The sequence below is a fragment of the Carassius carassius genome, chromosome 16, assembly GCF_963082965.1.
Source record: "Carassius carassius chromosome 16, fCarCar2.1, whole genome shotgun sequence".
Lineage (NCBI taxonomy): Eukaryota > Metazoa > Chordata > Actinopteri > Cypriniformes > Cyprinidae > Carassius > Carassius carassius.
Genome location: NC_081770.1, coordinates 7,518,642 through 7,532,127, shown reverse-complemented (window position 1 = coordinate 7,532,127; position 13,486 = coordinate 7,518,642). Strand labels below are relative to the sequence as shown.

Sequence of the window (13,486 nt, the reverse complement as noted above, 5' to 3'; positions counted from 1 at the left end):
ATAAAGCGGTATTATGGACATAATTTACAGATTTTAAATACTATCAGCATACAGATAGGTGTACTATGAACATCCTGTACAGATGGATTATGTAAAAGTGTATGCACACTATAGGCAGGATTATGAACATATGAACATCATTTACACCAGTGCAATGGACAGTAAAGTACATAGAAAATATTAAAGTGTGCAAATGGATTACTCTAATTCTGGACGAACAGACAGTAGTGCAAGTAATAACAAGTTTACTGTTTTTAGCTTGTTGTAAATAAATAAATAAATCAGTCAGAGTGATGAAGAGGGGGAGGAGTCTGTGTGGTGTGTGTGTGTGGGGGATGATGTCGCTCCTTTAGCAAAGTGCATTCCTAACGACTACTTAATGTCACGCACATGCCCTACTCACTCCAAAGTCCCCACTTCAAGGGGATAGGGATGATCACTTCCATTTGGAATTTGCCCAGGAACCGTTCGGTACCGGTACTAGTACCGGCACACCCCTAATATACGTCAATCAATGTAAAGTAAATATGCTCTTCTATTTTAACTTCAAAGAATGTGTGTTGTTACTGGTTTCTAGAACAACATTTTGATAGTTGTTTTAGCCACAGAACTATAAAGAACACATAACATTGAAAATGAAACAAAATTGGATTAGTATAAATATAAAATTAAAAAAATGAAACTTCTACAGTATCTCAGCTTAAAAGGCTGTTTCCTGTTACACACTTCTCAAATAACATTTTGCAGTATTATCAGAAGAGATACAGAAGTCCCGCTATTGATTTTTCAAGTTTCACTTGCAAAACTTTCAAAAGAGTTTTAAGTATTACTGCCCCCTAGATAAATATAGTGCAGTTGTTTTGAGTTTTACATTCAAACTTTTAAATTAATTTAAAATCAACACCAACTTCTATTTCTTTGCCATTTCGGGAAGGAGTACTTCCTAGCCATCTGGGGGCACTGTTGAAGCCCAGGCTTTGGCTTAAGAAGGGGGTTGAGACTGCACTTTTGGCAGGCTGCTCTGTCAACTCAGTTGGGTGTTCGATGCCTTGCTCAAGGGCACCTCAGTCGTGGTATTGATGGCCCGAGACTCGAACCAACAACCCTAGGGTTAGGAGTCAAACTCTCTAACCACGAGGCCACGACTTCCCCACTGCACATGCGCATTGACTGGTGTAGTCAGAAAATAATAAGTGTTTTTGATGCTATTTGAGCAAAAGAAACAACACTTATGAGACAGTTGTCAGATTTCATTGTTCATTTCAAATAAGAATTTAATTGAAAGCATGGTGATCAGGATTGAAGTCCTTTTAAATAATGTAGATTGATTTAGCAACACGGTTAGCATTCAGTGACAGTTTTTCGGAAATTGTGTAGTCTACCTGGTATTTTTATTTGGCTATTTAGAATCAGAACCAGAAATGCTGATTTGTGAATGCCCTTATCAGTCTAATCATTCAGTCCGTACCAAAAACACACCTGAACCAACTCTTTAGGGTCTCCAGGAACACTTGATAACGATGCAAACAGGTGTTCAAGCTGAATTTGTAGAAAGGTGGATCTTTGCGAACAAGTCACTTTGGTTTGGAACATTAAGTGATGAAATGTATGTCACGATATATTTCTTAATTTCGGAAAAAACAATAACATTTTCAAATATCGTTATTTAAAATAACTGTTTTCTATTTGAAAATATTTAAAATATATATTTATTATAATTTATTACTGTGATTTCAAAGTTGAGCTTTAGCATCATTGCTCCAGTCACATGATCCTCCAGAAATCATTCTAATATTCTGATTTACTGCTAAAAAATTAGTATATGTTAAACAGCTGAGTAGAATTTTTCAGGTTTCTTTGATGAAAAGTAAGTTCAGAAGAACAGCATTTATTTGAAATAGAAATCATTTGTAACATTATAAATGTCTTTATTATAATTTTGATCGATTCAAAGCATCCTTGTTTAATGAAAGTAATAATTTCTAAAATAAAAGAAAAGCTTTTGAAGATTTTTATTTCAGATTAATGCTGATCTTTGGATCTTTCATCAAAGAATCCTGAAAAAATCTACTCAACTTTTTAAATATTGACAATCAGCAAATTGGCACACTAGAATGATTTCTGAAGGATCATGTGACATTGAAGACTAGTAATGATATAGAAAATGTAGCTTTGATCACATGAACAAATTACATTTTAAAATATATTCAAATACACAGCAGTTATTTTAAATAGTAAAACTATTTCAAAACTGTACTGCCTTTGGTGTATTTTGGATCAAATAAATGCAGGCTTGGTGAGCAGAAGATAATTCTTTAAAATAAACACAAATTAAAGTCTTATTGTTCAAAACTTATGTCTGGTAGTGTAGGCTGATTATTCTTATAGATTAAAACGTGCTTCAGCCAGGATAAAGAGTTTGAAATGTGCCCTGAAACAAAAATTTAGCAAACACACAAAAAAAAAACCTGTTGCTGGAGACAGGCTTATTATTGTAAATACAAACTGATTGTCTGCCAGCAGGAGGCGCTTTGAGAGCAGTAGAACCTATAGGTAGAGCTAGCGGTTTCTCCAGTGATGGCTGTAATCAAAGCAGCTCCGCTCATGAACGCTACTTTATCAGATAAAATGAAAATGCCATCCAAACTTTTCTGTAATGTTTTAAAATCATATTGAAAAAATATATATATATATCGCGATACATATTGATATTGCATTATTGTCCAGCCCTAACTGCACTCTATAAAGCTGTTCCAAAGGTGAAGTCTTATTTGTTAACACTAGATGGCGCTGTATGCTGCAGTATTCAAACTAAATGCTAAATAAATAAAACAAAACAAAATAGTGGTGGAAATTATGATTCTTTCAAGGGATTCGTTCATTTTCAGTTCGTTCACCAAAATGATTCGTTCAGAATCGTTCACTGATTCGTTCAGTGATGATTTCTTTGTATTACACAAAATATGCCAGCAGGTGGCAAAAAGAGTGTATTATGTGTTATGTCTTAAGTCAACGAACGTATTCACTTGTTACAAAAACTGATCTGGCTTTATAAAAATGTGTGCATAACCGCATTCAATATATAAAGTCTAATAAACTTGTTCAGATGAACAAAGCACAAGGTTTTCTTGCCTAATTAGCATTTTAATTGTTTGGTCAGACAGTTTGTATATTATATATTCACATTCATAAATCGGGGATTAAACGTGGAGTTGCTAAATATCAAAACAAGCGTATGTGCACAGTACCTGTAATTGCGCTTTGCATTTTGCGAGATTGACATGCTAGATGGCAGACTAACCCAGTTTACTCTCATTCATTTCGTTCACGAACGAGATAAGCTATACCAGTTAATTTCATTCACGAACGATGTATCCGTTCATTCAACTCATTCACGAACGTCATGGGTACCAGTTCAGTCATTTCATTCACGAACGACATGTATCAGCTCATTCAACTCATTCACGAACAACATGTGTACCAGTTCAGTCATTTCATTCACGAACGATAAGATCTCCAGATCTAGTTCAGACTCATATGAAACTCGTTCATTAAGGGCGTATTCGTTCACTACATTCAACAAATCACATACTCTGTCACATCTCATACTCGAAGGCTATTGGCTCGAGGTTGAGTAATTCTTTGACAGGATGAAACAGTTCACGGGAGCTACTCGTCACTAAAACAAAACCATATAACCCCACAAAGCAGTCGACATTACCACAGCGAGTTAAGAAAGTGGATAACTGCAAAAGCGCAGAAGCTACTATGGCAATGGCCTTTCTGGAACACTGTTTACTGCTAGCATGCGACCATTTAGCTCTGACTAGCAAAGCTGCCTTTTCAGATTATGTGGCATCAACAGACTTCCACATGCACTTCACCAAGTGCACAGAAATGCTTAAGGGAGTTTTGGCTTCTTATTTTCTGAAGATGATGACCTCAGATGTGGGAGATGAGAAGTTTAGTCTGCTTTTAGATGTGTCGAATGATGTCAGTGTCTCAATATCTAGGTGTGGTGATTCGATATTTTGACTCATAATGCCTCTGAGTTATTACTGGGGTGCACAATGGAGTCCACAAGATTTTAAAAGAAGAATGACTTAAGAAAATTTAAACTACTAGTAAAGAGTGTAACTGTTCAGTATCAGTGCTATATTTTAAAAATAAAACAGATAAAACAGAGTTACAGATTTAAAGCATCTTAAAAGAGATTTTGTAATATAAAGTGATCAGTCATATGGTGTTGTGACTTAAATACCACACAAAGACAAATAAGATTTATTTATACAATGTTTGTAAAAAATAAAGATGTGATTATACATTACAACCCGAATTCCGGAAAAGTTGGGACGTTTTTTAAATTTTAATAAAATGAAAACTAAAGGAATTTCAAATCACATGAGCCAATATTTTATTCACAATAGAACATAGATAACGTAGCAAATGTTTAAACTGAGAAATTTTACAATTTTATCCACTTAATTAGCTCATTTAAAATTTAATGCCTGCTACAGGTCTCAAAAAAGTTGGCACGGGGGCAACAAATGGCTAAAAAAGCAAGCAGTTTTGAAAAGATTCAGCTGGGAGAACATCTAGTGATTAATTAAGTTAATTGATATCAGGTCTGTAACATGATTAGCTATAAAAGCTTTGTCTTAGAGAAGCAGAGTCTCTCAGAAGTAAAGATGGGCAGAGGCTCTCCAATCTGTGAAAGACTGCGTAAAAAAATTGTGGAAAACTTTAAAAACAATGTTCCTCAACGTCAAATTGCAAAGGCTTTGCAAATCTCATCATCTACAGTGCATAACATCATCAAAAGATTCAGAGAAACTGGAGAAATCTCTGTACGTAAGGGACAAGGCCGGAGACCTTTATTGGATGCCCGTGGTCTTCGGGCTCTCAGGCGACACTGCATCACTCATCGGCATGATTGTGTCAATGACATTACTAAATGGGCCCAGGAATACTTTCAGAAACCACTGTCGGTAAACACAATCCGCCGTGCCATCAGCAGATGCCAACTAAAGCTCTATCATGCAAAAAGGAAGCCATATGTGAACATGGTCCAGAAGCGCCGTCGTGTCCTGTGGGCCAAGGCTCATTTAAAATGGACTATTTCAAAGTGGAATAGTGTTTTATGGTCAGACGAGTCCAAATTTGACATTCTTGTTGGAAATCACGGACGCCGTGTCCTCCGGGCTAAAGAGGAGGGAGACCTTCCAGCATGTTATCAGCGTTCAGTTCAAAAGCCAGCATCTCTGATGGTATGGGGGTGCATAAGTGCATACGGTATGGGCAGCTTGCATGTTTTGGAAGGCTCTGTGAATGCTGAAAGGTATATAAAGGTTTTAGAGCAACATATGCTTCCCTCCAAACAACGTCTATTTCAGGGAAGGCCTTGTTTATTTCAGCAGGACAACGCAAAACCACATACTGCAGCTATAACAACAGCATGGCTTCGTCGTAGAAGAGTCCGGGTGCTAACCTGGCCTGCCTGCAGTCCAGATCTTTCACCTATAGAGAACATTTGGCGCATCATTAAACGAAAAATACGTCAAAGACGACCACGAACTCTTCAGCAGCTGGAAATCTATATAAGGTAAGAATGGGACCAAATTCCAACAGCAAAACTCCAGCAACTCATAGCCTCAATGCCCAGACGTCTTCAAACTGTTTTGAAAAGAAAAGGAGATGCTACACCATGGTAAACATGCCCCGTCCCAACTATTTTGAGACCTGTAGCAGAAATCAAAATTGAAATGAGCTCATTTTGTGCATAAAATTGTAAACTTTCTCAGTTTAAACATTTGCTATGTTATCTATGTTCTATTGTGAATAAAATATTGGCTCATGTGATTTGAAAGTCTTTTAGTTTTCATTTTATTAAAATTTAAAAAACGTCCCAACTTTTCCGGAATTCGGGTTGTATATAACAACAGACGTTATTCTTAGAAATTACTTCTGCTTGTCTTGCTAGAGCTGGAAATGTATCTGCAGGGTCACAACATTTATTTTTCACACTTCTCATGTTCTCAGGCCACATGTCCATTTTCTCTTGCAGTGAAACACATTGCAGAGTAAAGGAACGAGACAGTAAGTTACTTCTGACAAGAAACAAAATCTAAGAAAATTCAAAGAAAATTAAATTTTCCTATTTTAAAGTAATATCACACTTTGTGTTCTCTCTCACTTTTGTTCAATATATATATATATATTTTTTTTTTTTGACAAGCACAGCACTGATGGATATTTCTTGGTAAAGCTGTTCTGTGTAAAGCAGAAGTCAAACTGTGAATGTTGTTGGTCTAAACCACACGCTATTGACACACCAAGATAGACACGCACAAACAACACTAACCACAGATGTCCAGTTATAGACTCATGCTCATGCAGATGCTGCTTGTGTATCCAACAGATCAAACCACATCTCTGTGCTGATGGAAAAATATCAGACCACAGCAGCTCTTATTTTTAATTTGCAACTGAGCTGCTAGAGCCTCAAACTGCCAGGGGTCTCTTAAAGTAGTAGAACAAAAGGACTTTTTTGCAGAACAGCAAATGCTTTGCTGATTTTTTTTTTCTTTTCATATCTTTAGTTTCAAATGATAAAACCGCATTTATTTCGGCAGAAAATCTCCAGGAGAACTTAAAGCTTTTCATTTGTTGAAAAAACATTCATATCTGATTCTTGTTACAAATGTGGGAAGATGGATGTAAATGATCAGCAAATTAAAGTAATAACGCTTACAGAGATTACATTGTTTTAACATATTGTGTACTGTATATGCATTTACTGTGACCGAGCAGCTTTTGAGACACTGAAATCAACTAATCACTATTCTGACTTTTTCTCAGAATTTCTTGATATAAACAATTGCAAGTTATAACGTCTGATTGAGATATATAATGTCACAATTGCAAACTAAAAAGCAATTCTGACTTTTTTTTTTGTCTTACAATTCTGTCCTTTTGCTCTCAGAATTGTGAGATAAAAATTCGCAATTACATTTTTATTTATTTATTATTAATTCAGTGGCAGAAACGGGCTTCCATTTTAATAACTAGTGCAAAACTGAAAATAAAAAGTATCTCAGAATTAATTGTATATTCTGCTGCTGTATGTGGTAATTTTTACCAATCCCAAAATAACTAATAATCCCACTCGGATAATAAAGTTTAGGAGACGTTTGAAAATTGGTTATCTTCTAATGGCAACACCAGCATACAACACATCCTTCTCTTCTTTATCTTTCTGTTAAAGAAAACACACACATCACACAGGTATAATAATATAATAATAAAGTCTTCTAAATTCCAATGTGTCAAATAAACCTTAAAGACTGACTGAGATTTTCTTTTTTGTCTAATAAGAACATTCAGCACTGATTTCAGAAGAAAATGTATATACTACTGCTAAGCTAATATGACGTTTGAGAAAATGCAATTAATCTGCTTTATACCAGTGGTTCTCAAAGACATTGGAGTTAGTTGGATTAAAAAAAAAATGCAACTTTCAAATGTACTTGTTTGCAGCATTGCGGTAAAGTGAAGCTGTATATTTTTATGCTTTGTGATGTATTGTATGTTGAGTTTTGCTTTTACAAAATGGATTTTACAGATCCTTCACTGTTTCATAATTACTTAAATATATATTTCAGCACAGATAAACTACTGACAGAAACCTCTGAACAGTATGAAATGGAAAATAAGATTACCCAAGATCCCATTTAATTGGGGTTTAGAAAAAACAAGTTTTCATTATTTCAAGTGTAAGAGGCCTTCAATGTTTGATGTATTATCAGTGATTCTGCCAAATATGCCCTTTAGCAGTAGACTCTACTTCAAAATATAAACGTGCTTCACATTTTATAGCAATAAAAAAGAAAAAGACATTTTAATAATTAATCCAGCTGTGGTAAATCTTAATTCATTGATGTGAATGTGTGGCGAAAGCAAGGAAATGTGCCTCAACTTGACCATTTCAGTGTATTCTTAGCACCCAGACAGATATATTCTGTGCAATTGTTTAGATAGAAGGAAACAAGGCAGAATTCAAATTTCAACATTATTTATTCTTCAGACATTGTTCTTTAAATACATATAACAATCTGGACATAGAGCCTCATTGAGATCCCCATATCTCTGGAACTGAAACATGTAGGGCCTTAAATTATAATTACAAAAGAAAAATTAATTAAGAACAAGAATCTAAAATCATATTGTGATATCTTTAATGCTTCTTGAGTTATAGGCATGCAAACTTTGGAAAAAAAATATATTTATGGCACTCAGTTATGTTGCATGCAGTTGTTTTGACAGAAGGACATGAGATAAATCTCTAGTTTCGACATTATTTGTTCCTCATATTTTTGAAAATTGACTAGTGTGAACTGACAAATTCGAAAACTTGTACAATTTAAGGATTAACCTCTGGAGCCAATATTGAAATTCTAATAATCTCTGGAACTGAAACATGTAGGGCCTTAAAAATGAAGATACCAAAAGGCATGTTTGTTTAGTTTGTCTAAAAGGACGTTAAAATATTTTTAATACTTCTTGAGTTACAGAAATGCAAGCTTTGGAGTAAAAATTTTTAAGCAATTTTACCATTTTTGAACGGTCACCATTGGCACATAATCCAACAAAGATTCCTAAAGTCAACAGATTTTAATAACAGACCTAACAATCTAGCTGTAAAAACAACAACATTATGATCATGCCATCTTTATGAACTCATTTTTACCCCTTCGTAGTTGTTTGACTCTGAATCTCAGGTGAAAATAGCCTTTTTTGACCCCTCTCTACAAAATAGTGTATTACTCAGTAAATATTTATCCATGACATGTAATTTTTGGCTTTCATTACTATACATGTTTATCTTTCTTCAGAAAAAATATGAGCAAAATCTAAATTTTGTGCCGGGAACGTCTGGTTGAATTGGCACGGAATGACCCAACTTTAACGGTACGGACAGTGCGTGTTATTATCAATCTGTTCAAGAAACAAATGCATCAAAACCAAGGATCTAACAATGCTCACCTACATTTTAAATATAATGAAAGTATATAAATATATAAATAGCAGTGAAAATTAACTTGAAAAATAAAATTAATTCCTGAAATTAACAAAATAATAGACATAAAGTACCACTTTGTCTATGTTTCCAGGAACAGCTGGTTTAATATCTTCATGACAGGTTAAAAGTTATTTTATTATTAATATGAAGCCTGACCTATATTAAACACTGAGATATCAGAAGGTTTGAGTAAAATACAGTGTTGTTAAAAAATACCAATGCTTTAGAACCAAGTCATCAAAATACTACAATAAAATGATGGAAACAATACGAATCTTAATTCATATTCCACTGTATTTTCACTTTCCCAAATGATATGTGTCATGAACTGTACTCACCATTCAAGTAGGCCCCTATAGTTTTGTACAGTAACAACAAAACTCTTAATGTTGTCTGCTCCGGTGACGATGGCGGCTGCCACTGTTGATCTTCAGTTTATAAAGTCCAGAGTCTGTGATTCTGGTGTTCATGATGATCAGAGATCTGTTCTGATGATCCAGCTTCAGTCTGTCTCTGAATCTCTCTTTACACTGATCATGTTAGGGCAGAAGCTGTGATTGTCATGCGTATCTTTCAGTGAAGCATGATTCTGTGATCAGCAGTAAATCTCCATCCGAAGGCCAGAGAGGGGATCTCACGCTGAAACTCCAAATACATGTGACAGAAGAGTCCAGGAAATACCTGTCGCTGCAGCTCAATAAACCGAAGATTTAACTGCTTTCATTGATTCAACGAGACTAACTGATGAAAGTGAAAGGTTTTTTTTTTTTTTTTTTTTACCAGGGTTTGATTCTTTTTAGCAATAAAAAAGATTCACCTTCTGCACCTTCTGTGCGTGGACACCTACATTTCCCCCCTACCATTAAGTTACAGTCTTCAAACTGTTGAAGTCTTCATAGGGGCCAGACAAATGTTTGTCATTTTAAAAATGTAACCATTATATATTTAGCGTGTGTGTGTGTGTGTGTGTGTGTGTGTGTGTGTGTGTGTGTGTGTGTGTGTGTGTGTGTGTGTGTGAACTAAAGGAGGATCTAACTGTCGGGGGAGGATTCAGACATTAGATTAACAGTCAGAATGTTTTTGGTGGACAGTATTATTACTTCAGACACTTAAAGAAAATGATTCACACATTTGTTTTGTTCTGTTTGTTCTTCTGTCATCTGTTTGGTAAGTCATGAAAACATTTTACAGCTTCATTCTGCTTCAGAGCAATAAACTAATGCTACTGTTCAAATTAAAGTATTTTCATCCACTTATGGATTCTGGTATCTATTTGTGTTTTTGATTTGCATGCATCAGAAATCATGAGAAATATACAGAATTTTTTACATTAAATTTAATTGAAAAGTAATGAAGATTTTAGAATTAAGTATATTAGAGGCACAGAAATATTTTAGGGTGGATAGGTGGGGGGGGGGGGGTTCATTATTACATTTAACTGATTGTTGAACATGATGTTGCAACTCATCTAAATGTATATATGTGTGTTTTCTGCAGTAAAAAAAAATACAGCAGTAATGAACAACTGTAAAAGTGATGTTAATTCATTGGTCAAAATACAGTAAAACTATGAGTGAGATACTGTGAGCTGGATTTCTCATATATAAAAATATCGCATTCATAGAAGAAATGTATTGAACGTGAGCAGCATTAATAAATTTGTACTTTCATGCTTGAACTTGTGTAACTTTATTCTTGTATTTTACTGCACAGCTGATAAAACACCATAACAATGAAATGAGTGTCTGTCTCTGCTGCTGTTCTTTAAATACACATTTTACAAATGAAACAACAGGAAGTTAATCTGTGTAAAATCTGTTTATTCTCCAGGTGTGTTTAGTGAGACAGTGTCAGTGATGGAGGGAGATTCTGTCACTTTATACACTGATGTTACTGAAATACATGAAGATGATGAGATAGTGTGGAAATATGGAGCTGAAAACACTCTGATAGCTGAAATCAATAAAGCTGCTGGAGTCTACTCCACATCTGATGTTCCTGACGAGAGATTCAGAGACAGACTGAAGCTGGACAGACAGACTGGATCTCTGATAATCACAAACATCACAACTCAACACACTGGAGACTATGAAGTACAGATGAGTGGAGCAATACTATCATCACAAACATATCATGTTTCTGTCTATGGTGAGTAAAGATCATTTGTATGCCCTTATACATTATTTTGTATTTTTTACATACTAAATTTTTAAAAACATTTCACACACACACACACACACACACTCAATCTGTGAACACAAAACCATTTTTAAACACATCAAATGAAATATAGGACTATTGATTAGATTTATCCAGACTTTTTAACTCATGTTTTCAGCTCGTCTGTCTGTTCCTGTCATCAGCAGTAACTCTTCTTCATCATCATCATCATCATCTTGTTCATTGGTGTGTTCAGTGCTGAATGTGGGTCATGTGACTCTCTCCTGGTACAAAGGAAACAGTTTATTGTCCAGCATCAGTGTGTCTGATCTCAGCATCAGTCTCTCTCTACCTCTGGAGGTGGAATATCAGGAGAAAAACAGCTACAGCTGTGTGATCAACAATCCCATCAGAAACCAGACCACACATCTGGACATCAGCAAACTCTGTCAACCATGTTCAGGTACAGCAGTGCTGATATTAGTTGATGTTGGTGCTGATATTTAAGTTTATTGACTGCGCTGATCTCAGTTTGATGTTTTTATTCCTCAGACTCTGTCCACTGTTGTGGTTTTACTGAAACTGTGATCCGATTGGTCCTCTCTGCTCTGGTGGGCGTGGCTTCAGCAGCTGTTCTGGTTTATGACATCAGATCCACAAGAGGACGAAGGATCTGAGGATCCTCAAATTCAATTTTTTTTTGCTTTAAATTTGATTTGTGTTTTAATTTTTAAATATTCATTTATTCATCCATTCTTCATTTATAATAATGTATTTAATCATATAATAATTTACATTCATCATTCTAGTCATTTATATTCCTATTTCATAGATTAATTTATGGATTAGTCATTTATATTATTTATAATATAATATATCATATCTCTTATATCACGAATAAGAGATATGAGGAATGTTTTGGTATATAACAATACTTTTTGAATTTGTGCTGCTCAGACGAAGTCTAAGCATTGAAACATACACAACTAAGACTGTTCAATAAACTCTTCTTCTTTTATCATCACTCCATCTCCGGCGGTTCTCTGGGTTTTTCTTCAGTCAACCTCTTGGCTGACAGAAGACTGTTAATAGACTTATTTTTAACAGGTCTTTGGTATTCAATATTACTGTTACCAGACAACAGGGACAGGGGATCTGGCATCTGGGGCTGGATCTGCATTATCTGGCTTGGAGGCATGATCTACTACAGTATATGGATACATATGCAAAAAATTATTTATTTCTTTTAGTTTGACTAAATTTCCAAATATGTTAAATACCAGTTTTTTGCCTTACTGTTGTGGTGTATGGAGTGAAGTAATTTAAAACAATTTTACATAAGGCAGCGACATAACATATAATGTGAAAAGGATACCCTGATAAGGTGTTTTTTTTTTTTTTTTTGTTTTTTTGCTTCAGACTACTGTAGTGATTCTGAACTGAAACAGTCCAGTGTACTACATCGTCTTATAATGAAATTTTTCACTATTTGATTTTTTTGAATGAAATGTTTTTATGCTGTAAATGTGTTGATATTTAACCACCATTCAAATGTATTCTCACTCCCTTGCAGTTACAATATAGACCTATGTAGCTATGGTTAATAAATGTAAATATTCAGTTTTCAATTTCAATTATGTTGTGAATTTTTAGTGTAACAAATATTAGATTTGTATTTACTTGGTTTCTATACGTACAATTATGAAACAAAATGAAAATAGGTTAAAGCCTTTTATAAGCTTATGGGGCTGTCACGTGATGAAGGAACAACTCAAACCCAAAGTAAGTACTAGTAGACGTTAGGGAAGTAACACGTAACATTTTAATTATACCTTGATAAAATTAACGAAATGACTCCAAAAAAGATTAGTTCATTTTGCTGAACGAGAGTCAAAGGTCCGAGTTGGTAAAATTATCCGAACTTCCCATCACTAGTTGAGGCTCCAAGTGAACCATACCATTACCAAAACCGTTCTGATCACTGATTGGTCGGAGAGAATCGTCACTACCTGCGTCACTGAACTTGTGACACAAACACAAAAGAACCGCTGGATTGGGAGGGTTCCAAGATGGCGCTCTGATTAGAGGCATGTTGATGAGCTCCGCAAACTCAGCTGTTTATTTTATCTTGTAATGCAGTAAGAAGAGCATAATTAAGTACTACCAGCGTTAAATTTTGTAGTATCTGTCAAAATGGGAAAATCAGAGAACAGAAAAAGTAAGAATGGAACTCAAGCTGCTGCTAAT

The 13,486-nt window shown here is 34.9% G+C and overlaps 2 protein-coding genes across 2 annotated transcripts in view; both read left to right on the top strand.

The window, feature by feature from the left end:
* LOC132159328 (carcinoembryonic antigen-related cell adhesion molecule 1-like) overlaps nt 1–13,486 on the top strand; it is a 449,528-nt gene that overhangs the window by 167,808 nt on the left and 268,234 nt on the right. The window lies entirely within an intron of this gene.
* Nucleotides 10,058–12,105, top strand: LOC132160311 (SLAM family member 9-like). The gene is made up of 4 exons (XM_059570077.1): nt 10,058–10,246; nt 10,910–11,227; nt 11,418–11,702; nt 11,792–12,105. The coding sequence occupies exons 1-4, from the start codon at nt 10,198–10,200 to the stop codon at nt 11,914–11,916; spliced, it is 777 nt and encodes a 258-aa protein (XP_059426060.1). The 5' UTR covers nt 10,058–10,197; the 3' UTR covers nt 11,917–12,105.

What these genes read in the sequence shown, in the direction of transcription:
- LOC132160311 (XM_059570077.1), top strand. Translation starts at nt 10,198, where the DNA reads ATGATTCACACATTTGTTTTGTTCTGTTTGTTCTTCTGTCATCTGTTT. An exon ending in GTTCTTCTGTCATCTGTTTG is followed by an intron (nt 10,247 to 10,909) that starts GTAAGTCATGAA and finishes TTTATTCTCCAG; the next exon opens with GTGTGTTTAGTGAGACAGTG. An exon ending in ATATCATGTTTCTGTCTATG is followed by an intron (nt 11,228 to 11,417) that starts GTGAGTAAAGAT and finishes TCATGTTTTCAG; the next exon opens with CTCGTCTGTCTGTTCCTGTC.